The sequence below is a fragment of the Aspergillus bombycis genome (genome assembly GCF_001792695.1).
Source record: "Aspergillus bombycis strain NRRL26010 chromosome Unknown contig00103, whole genome shotgun sequence".
NCBI lineage: Eukaryota > Fungi > Ascomycota > Eurotiomycetes > Eurotiales > Aspergillaceae > Aspergillus > Aspergillus bombycis.
In genome coordinates, this window is record NW_019170105.1 from 94673 (window position 1) to 104195 (window position 9523).

General features: G+C 49.4%; 2 protein-coding genes across 2 annotated transcripts; both read left to right on the top strand.

Annotated features, from left to right (window-relative positions):
- Nucleotides 1-1021: 1021 nt before the first annotated feature.
- ABOM_009261 (uncharacterized protein) lies at nucleotides 1022-2095 on the top strand (the record flags this gene model as incomplete). The annotated part of the gene is made up of 1 exon (XM_022536389.1): nucleotides 1022-2095. The coding sequence occupies one exon, from the start codon at nucleotides 1022-1024 to the stop codon at nucleotides 2093-2095; it is 1074 nt and encodes a 357-aa protein (XP_022385520.1).
- Nucleotides 2096-2130: 35 nt separating this feature from the next.
- Nucleotides 2131-3794, top strand: ABOM_009262 (uncharacterized protein; the record flags this gene model as incomplete). Its single annotated transcript, XM_022536390.1, has 3 exons — nucleotides 2131-3319; nucleotides 3418-3623; nucleotides 3720-3794. The coding sequence occupies 3 exons, from the start codon at nucleotides 2131-2133 to the stop codon at nucleotides 3792-3794; spliced, it is 1470 nt and encodes a 489-aa protein (XP_022385521.1).
- Nucleotides 3795-9523: the final 5729 nt, after the last annotated feature.

Sequence of the window (9523 nt, forward strand, 5' to 3'; positions counted from 1 at the left end):
TGCAGTGTCCAGTGTCCAGTGTACACACTCGACTTGCCCCACTTGGTCACCACCGTCAAAAGTCTGAAAAGCGATCATCATCGACCGATGGAGGTCTCAACGGTCACACCTCGTGTGCTTCCCCGTTGAACTCCAGGAAACCTGACCGCTATTTGTCTTGGTAGATCTTTAGATCTACTTCAATCTCAGATAGAGACGCTACTAAAGAATTAGCTGGGTGCGCGTGTCTCACTATAGTATCTTCGATCCACCGGCTGCTGCAGACCAGATCTCCATCCCTCCATAGTTACATAAATTTTATCGATAAGATAATCGGATGACCGTCAAACACGTCGCGTGCCCAAAAGACTTACGCAACCCATTTCTCTTGGAATTGGTTGCCCCGACGGGATCTAGAACGGTGAATGGACAGGGTGGTTATTAACTTATTATATTGAAATGGAGCGATAAATGGGCCACGGCGCAGTTGCCAGTGCAACGACCCGTGTTTACGTGCGCCTTTACTACCCCTCAGCGAATCACTTCAACAACGTCGCACCAGTAAGCCCTGGAGGAACGACTGGAACATGACGTCGCAGTCAATATAATGACTCTTGTGGCGGGGTTCTACTTGGTGGTACTGGTCCTGGGTACTCCGTAGATTCGGCCGCGATCGGGTGGTTGGGGATGTCGCCGTTTACCATGCTATCCTCACCGATCCCAATCATCTTCAGTTCTTTCTTTGACTTCACGTCGGAATTCTTCGTCTTGAATATAGAATCCGTCCTCTTCACAGACTTGACCCTGGATTATAGAGTCTCATCTTGCCCTCCATGTCGGCTCACTAAACTTCCAGACACACCGGCTGCGAGTCAATCTAGGAAACGCCGACCAACGGTCTTTCTGGAAGCACTATGGTTGGTCTCAGAGTGCACCTGAAGAAGAAGAAGCAAGCCTAATTATGCAAGAGAAGACCCCTCAGCAAAAGTCAGCGATCTTGCTGCTCTACACTATCTAATACCTCTTCCTGTTACTCTCCAAAATGAATGCTTTTATCACGTTTCTGGTGGTCCTGTTCCTGGGCTGCCGAGTGTCTGCAATTCCATACGTCCCGTCCCATCTTCTGTACTCAGCGCAGTACAACGGATCCATTGCATATCTATTGCGGCCCAGCGATAGCAATACAACTGAATTCCTCTCATTGAACATCTCCAAAGACATTGACAGCGCCAACCCCCAATATACGACCTTACTGGACGATGCTCCATTTCAGCTTTACAAGCAAAACCCTGCTCTTATTCCGGCTATCGACCAACACGGCATCTTAAAAGTCTATGCGGGAGATTGCCATAATACTTCGGGGTATGGTGCGTTATGGCAGTTCACCCCGGATGCAGCGAGTTCCACCGGCAATGGGACATGGGAGAGAATCGAGGTAAATGGGACCGGCCAGTCGAATGTCAGCCTTCATGGACCAAATTATCTCGCTGCCGGTTTTACATATGCCTCCACCAATACAACTAACAGTTCTTTCTATGTCTTTGGTGGAATGTGCCCACTTGCAAGCGCCTCCGAGGCCACCTGGATTACTGCCGCCAACTACTCACAGTCCATGTTAGCGCTGGAGCCCTCCAAAACCGATAGTCTAACTTCCTGCCGGATCTCAGCGACCGGTGACCGCGCACCTCCGATCCCTGAAGCTGGGTTTACGATTACCCCGTTACAGGCAACATATAGGTCTACGTCGAGTGGCACATTGCTACAACAACAAGATTTTCTGATGATCGGAGGCCAGACTCAAAACGCATTTATCAATATGTCACAGGTCGCTGTCTTTTCACTTCCGCAGAGCAGCTGGAGTTTTGTCACGATTGATTCTACACAGAGCCTGAGCCGAACGGAGCTCGCCATTCGGGATCCCTCGGTAGTGGAACCAAGGTCCGGCCATACAGCTGTTCTTTCCCCAGATGGAAGTAAGGTGATTGTCTTTGGAGGTTGGGTTGGTAGTACCAGCGTTCCTGCCAATCCACAGTTAGCTATCCTCGAACTGGCAGCTGACTCTATAGCTCCGCCGAATGGGCCTGGAAAATACCGCCGACCAGAGACGCTGGGGTAGCGGAGGGAACTGGGATCTATGGACACGGCGCAACAATGCTTCCGGGTGGAGTGATGATGATCACAGGCGGTTACCATATATCACAGTCAACGAAACGTTCTATAACTGGCACGGAAGTTAACTCAGAAACTTTGATGTACAACGTTACTTCGGGTAAATGGGTTTCCTCCTACTCAAACCCAGGGCCTTCATCAGATGGCGAATCCAGATCGTCTGTATCCCGCAGAGCTGGGCTTGGTGTCGGACTCGGCTTAGGTATTCCCATTGTCGCTGGGGCGGCTGCTGTCTTTCTTTGGTTCTACTTCCGGCGACGGCGAGTACGTCGAGCTCGAAACCAGATGCTCCGCGAACTCTCCTTAGGCACAGAACGTTCTATTTTTTGGAGTCCAGAAGAGTCTCATCTGACTGGCAGTACTCACAGACCTTCCGAGATTATGGCTGAAAGAACAGGCCTTCTAAGAGAAACATCTTGTCCCATTAAAAACGAGCGGCTGCCTTTGAATGCAAGAATGTACCAGCCTCCGTCGCAACGTAACAATGAGTATAGGCGAAGTGACGGGACCGGCGACATGCATCCGATTGATGAAGAAGATGAGGCACATGGTGTGGCAGGTGGAGATAGCACTATTTGCAGGGCCGTTCATCACAGCAGCACCGTTTTATTGCCAAAGACGACTCGTACAGAGCCTTCTCCTGAGGGAGTTACGGCCTTTGCAACGAGTATCGGTCGAACCAACGAGAGACAATCTTCGGAGCACGACGACAGAACATCTTCAAACCTTTCGGGCTCATCGAGGTCGGCCGCTCCGCAGTCTCACGGTATTATGGACAACCATCCGAGCCAGCCAAGCAGTGGGCGTGAATCCCCAGATAAATCGAGTTCTGCATCCAATCAGAGTCGTGACACTTGGAGCCGACCCAACAGTACTGTGATCTCCCATGAACGCCGGTCTTCTGATTCGTTTTCAACTGCCCATACGACGATTTCACAACGACAAGCAGAAGGCGAACATCTACTACGAAACGACCCTGAACCCTCCTCCCCAACTGATCTCATACCAAGACCCCTCTCTATCTCAAAACCGAGGGCTGAGTGGATCGGCAACGTCCGACGAGTGCTCTCTATGACTCGAAAGCGACCCCAGTCATCTGAAGACGGCAGTGTTGCATCTACGGCTTCGGGTATCGATAGGAGAAGTGCCGTGCTTGGACCCGCAGGTCTTTGTTCGATTATGAAACCGAGTCCAAGCTGCCTCGGCGATCCGTCAGTGCCTCGGCGGAACTATTCCGACGCAAACAAGGTGCTAAAGACTGGGGAGCAGGCAATATTGTTTCACGTGAGTTGACGGGGAGGATGACACGCGATGACTTCGGGTTGGATGGTGTACTAGATCTCGATGATGATGACTGGGATGTGGAGGGCGCAGCAGAGAACCGACGCGTCCAAGTCACCTTTACCGTGCCGAAAGAGAAGCTGCGAGTTGTCAATGCTACGGCCAATGATATGGATAACATCAGTGAGGCATCCGTCAGTCGAAGCGACAGCCGGACATGACCTTGACGTTAGTCGGATATGACACACATGCCCCGGGAACGCGTCTATCGCTGACTATGCCAATGGTAGAAGGTCGCTGTCTTTGAAGGTTGGGTTGGTTGGAGTACCAGCGTTCTTGCCAACCAACAATTGGCTATCCTCTAACTGGCAGCAGACCCTACAGGGTCCGCCGAGGCAGGTTCTGCCGTTATATGGAAGGAAACAGAAGGAGCGATGGGCTCTAGGGTAGTTGCCAGCGCATGCGCTTTTACTACATCTCGGCGAATAACTTCAACAACGTCGCCCCAGTAGCCCTAACAGTAGGGGGGTATCTGAACTTGACGTCGAGGTTGATATAATGGCTTTGGTATTCCCGGCGGCTGGTTGGGGGTTAGGCAGTAAGGCATTGAGGATATTGTCATCAATGATGCTATCATGACTGCCACCATGATGTTATTATGACTGACACCAGTCACCTTGGGTCTTTTTCACTCCCTTCTGAATTCTTCCCTGTACCAAGCACATTTGATTTTCTACGCACACTTGATTGTCTACAAACATCCCCTGTCTTCAGATTTCTGTTAGGCTTTAAACCCAACATCTACAATTAAAGCTTCTTTCGCAAACTTCAAACCTTCCAATCTCATCCAAGATGTTCGCGAGAATAAACGCATGGCTTCACTCGAAGAGGGAGGAGCGGGAAACCAAAAAAGTAAGAAACGAATGGTTAAGGGAAGCTTCACTTCTGGCGAAGCGAAGGATATTTTGGCATCCAAGAGAAGCATATCAAGATTGCTGTATCGAGAAGCCATTTCTACATGTTGAACACGGGCCTAAACGGCCACCGACAGGGTAAGATAAACCCCAAGGTTATAGTATGAAAGAACAGGTATTCTAACAGCAGTCTTAGTGTGGTAAAAGAAGGCCGCCTTCTCCTGTGTGAGTGCCGCCGACCTGGCGCCCATGACGCTGAAACAAGGCGTCATGGGCACCAAGCCAGCGGCATGCCCATCATTTATGAGTGATGGGCTGTGAGTTGGGACTAAGGGGCTGTGGGCATGTTACCAGCTCCGATCACACTCCGCTGTCATTAGGCGTGGCCGTCATCAGGCCTTAGTGATCGGGTTGGTAACATGCTCACAGTGGGATGCAGCTGGTTCTTTTTGGGGCTTTGGGGGGAGGATGAGTTAGGTTCGGACTGGGTGACTGTCTGTCTATCGGTCCCGATTCACATATTACGCTGTCATTAGGCCCAGTGATCGGGACCGGCAGCAGTCGCCCAGTCCCAGGGACTGGAGCTTGGGAGTTTTAGGGGGGATGGATGGACTGGGTTGGGGATGGGCGACTGTGTGCATGCCACCGGTCCTGATTTCACTACCGCTGTCATTAGGCGTTGCTGTCATCAGGCACTGTGACAGGGCCGGTGACATGCTACAGTCGTCTCGCCCCAGGGGATCGACTTGGTTCTTTTGAGGGTTTTCTTTTCGAAGGTTTTCGGGAGGCTTTTTGACGACTTTTTGGACTTTTGGGGGGAGCTTTGACGACTTTTCTTTGGAGCTTTTTGAAGTTTTGGGGCTTTTTTGGAGGATTTTAGAGGTTTCATTGGAGTTTTTGGACTTGTTTAGACTTTTGGAGGATTTTGGATTGCTTTTTTGGAGATTTCTTTCTGGAGTTTTGGGACTTGCTGGGAGTTTTTTTTGGACTTTCTTAGACCTTCTTAGACCTTAGACTTTTTTTTAGACTTGTTATTGGCTTAGAAGCCCATACAACTATTACTATGTATGTAGTACGAAATTCGAACTCAAGTCGCCAAGATGGCGATTCATTCCTGATAGACAACTTTCTCCTTCGTAGCCCGTGATAGAGATCACCTTTCCCTACGGTTCAATCTCCTGCGTATAGTTCTACGCCACAGCCGCCCAGTTGCTGTACTGTGTAAAGCCTCGTGGATCCCTATGCGGGTCCCACCGACACCCGGATGTCCCAGGATCAAGATGATTAGATGGCACACTTCAAGGATGTTCCCATTGGTCAGTGATTTGGAGCTGGCTTGGCTAGGAAAAGCATTATGAATGGTCATTGATGTTCAGAGCAGGCGAACATAGCGGGTCAGTGCGCCTTTTATGTCGCTGTCCAAAACGGGTTATGGGCAGTTGTTGCTCCGATCCCTCCCCCCGAGAGAAAGTAAGACCTTGCATTTCGTGATATCTTCATGCGCCTCTTGACCCGAGTCGCAAAACATGTAGAACTCGCTTGGGGATGCCGACAGGGTACTAGTACTCCACAACCGGAGAAGGGTTTACACATGGTTCCCCGGTGAAACCCCTAAGGCTTTACTCTCTTTATTTGATGGGGTGGACACCTATACTAGCCTGACTTAATTGTCGCAGAGTGACGCTGCGATATCAATCAACGCCCGACCAATACGACGGTAGAGAATTTCCAGTGCAGCCAGCACACGGCTGCTTCTGGTTGAAAACGGAAGGGTATATATTGCGCTGGGTCCCTGCCTTGGAGCTATTTGAAGGTGTGCTGAACGGGGCTAGTGAATCGCAACAATCTGTTTGACGTCCAGATGGATAGGTAACCCTGGCTCTGTTACCGAGGAGATGCTAAAAGCGACGGGTGTCAGCCTATCGGCGTTGGGAACCATTGACAAATACGGGATAGTTAACTAGTTATAGTAGGGCTTACTACTAGTAGTAAAGGCCTTGGGGGGACGATCCGTGGTCGCCGAGAAAGTAACGTATCCATCAGACTTTTTTGACATCAGCGGAGGACTGTGCATATCATCTTGATCATCTCCCCAAGAACGCATGGACCAAATGAAAGCCACAATCGTACGGCTGTCGGCTCAGGATTGCACATGGGGCAGGCCTATCAGATCCCAAGGAGACCAGGACTGGGGAAACAGATACGGGGGAGGGGCGATACTCGTATCCAGTGTATCTGTGATTGGGCCTCATGGAGAGAACGGTAGCGGAACCGGTTCGATAGAATGCAGGGGTAAACATGAGGTGACTCGCCAAGGCGTGGAGCATTGAGTGGGAAGCGCTGATAGAATTGACATGAATACTAGTAACTATTAGTATTGATGGGAAACAATTGTGCAACGTCTGGGCAAGCCCACCACGTCGACCTATGAGGATGGGACGCTTTCGATGCGCAACGGCCAAGGATCGAATGGGGAGGAGGAGGGGGGGGATGGGGAACAATGACGATGGAGGGATCGGACAAAGTGCCGTGTATTGAGATTTCACGAGGCCGCCTTCTCATTTGCATTTCTCTGGTGAAAGGCAGGCAGGCGCTATAAAGCTTGGTCGGAGGGCTCACCACCAATCATCTCCCTCTCTCTTTCACCCGGTTGCGATGCAAGTGGCTCAATCCGGTAGTGATACGGTAAGGCATATTGCAAGAAACTGTCAGCCCAGCCGGACTCGGTCTCCGTTTCCAACTATTGATGAAACTGAGTCGTACCCTGGATGATTTCGTGGGCCGCGCAGTTGCCCTGTGCGCGCCCACTCTTACCACTCTTTCCAATCATGACCTCTGGCGATCGGATAGCTTGGCCTGGAGGGACGGAGGGTCCCGTTGCTGGTGTAAGTTCTACGAGCTATACTTAACTTCCTCCCTAGTTCGTTAGGGTATCCTAGGGTCAGGTAAAAGGTGGAGTAAGGAAAATTATCTGACACCGATTCCAGGGTAGGGTAAACGGGACATCTTCGTTTCTTTGATGCGACCGACTCCTCTTCAAAAAAAATAAATAAAATAAAATAAAATGAAATAAAATAAAAATGGAAGGTCTTTCTAACAGGTCTAATAGTATAGTTCCGGTATGATATGATACAGGACGGTCAAGTCCAAGGACAATCACATTGTTCGACCGGTTGAGACCGACTGAGAGAAGTTGGACGCAATCGCCAATCGGGCCTCCATGACGTAAGGATAGGGATGATGGGAGAGGAGCAACGCAACCCTGGAACCTCCCCGTTACCATTATCAATCTTGACGTGCATAAGAGACCTTTTGGAGCCCAAAGGTGTCCTTCCATGTCAGGAAGGTCTCCCCATGTCCCATCAAACGTTCTTTCCGTCGCGGATCCATGTTCTTCTCATACTCTCTTTTCACTCCCGCCCGGCTGGCTTTCCCTTCCCATCAGACTGAGTTAGGGTTTCACGAATGGAAAAGAGGAGATGGGATCAATCAACTTCTCCAACGGTCTTTCATGGACCGAACAGCCACCCCCCTCCAAACCCCCAGGGAAGCATCGGTCGTGGCTGGAGAAGGAGGGGGAAGTTCGCTCTAATTTAGTTGCGCCGCGTGGGATGGGTCAGACTGCGACACATATCATGCAGATCATGTATAGCTAGCTTCTCTTGTCATTTCATTGTAAGTTTCGAGCAATTTCCAATGGTCTGGAGAAGGAGGAAACTTAGTCGGGCTAAAATCACTAAAACCTACTAAACTCTAGTCTGACATTACCATATTCGGTTTGTGGTCGATGGACTAAATTCCCCGCGCCGCAGGTATGGAAGGGGCCTGGGACCTTGGAAACGAGGTGCAGCCACAGCATCGTATACGATGTGCGGATCCAGGGTTGACGGATAAGTTGTCTGAAGGTAGGTAGTATCGACTCAGATGTCAGGGTGTGAGGTGTTGTTGGCAAACCGGCCCCGTGAATGGCCTGTCATGGCGTTCATGTTATGCTCGTGTGGGAGTTAACCCATTAAGGTATTGTCGAGAGAAAACACAGACCTCCCGGCCCAAGCTCACCGCGCGAAGCTAAAGTTGTGGCCGCTCCTCGATTGGTCAGCCTTTAGCCGGCAGCTAAATTATTTTAAAGGTCTTGGATGATGTATGAATTCGAGTCGATCTACATCACTACTCTGTAGAGACCGTTGGATTCTTCGGGGTAGTTGATGGAATGGCTTTCCTGCGACATTGGAAGATACTAGAAAAGACACCGACAGTATAGAACGCTGGCTAGAATGGCCGAGACTGATGGGGCGGGACAGTTTAAGCGGGAAAGAGAGTTGATCATAGCCATTGGGACCCACGGAACAACCCAAGATCAACGATCGAGAAGGGACTTTTAGGCGTCGATTGACAGCTGCCACCAACAAAGTAGCTTTTTTTTCCCCCTTCAAAAGTGCTGGCTCTGGTTTTGTTTTTTTGTTTTTTGTTTGCTCTTATACCTTCACCTTTCTATCTATTTCAGAAGTCAATGAAAAAAAAGCCAACGTACTATACAGGTAGGATGGACTGATGAAAACCATAGACAAGATAAGAGAGGCAAAGAAATCGATAGTAGGGAAACGAGGACAAGACAATAATTAATGTCGTACTCGTGATGAAAGACAGTCCCTGGTACCGAGATACGACGTGCTATCGTCGCAGGGAGGTAGATGATGTACTCCGTAGCAGATGGAGCCATGAATCGTTGACGATGTACGGAAAAAGGTGCCATACGTAATGACGCTGGGTTTCGAATGAGTGCTTGGCATGCTGAGAATCCGCCACTGGAAAAATTCGCATTTTGGGTACATTATTTTTTTCCCTTTAAATCTTTTCTTTTTCATTTATTATTATTGTTTTTTTTTTTTTTTTGGTAAAATTAGAAGAAGAAAAAAATATCAATTCTTTCTTATAGTAGTTCAACATATTTATATTTTCTTCCCAGGAGCTAGCCAAAAGTTATCAACCAAACCTATGAGAGTCAGTGTCAAAGTTATATTAAGAAATTCCAATGGAGATTAACGCTAGGGTGGTGCCATGAAAGCCTGAGGATGGAATGACTGTCCCAACCAAGTGCCAAGGATCAAGCCCATAACCGTGGCTTAAAAAAGTTCAGATTTCTCGGCACCATACTTTACAATACAAGCCAGTCAGACCCA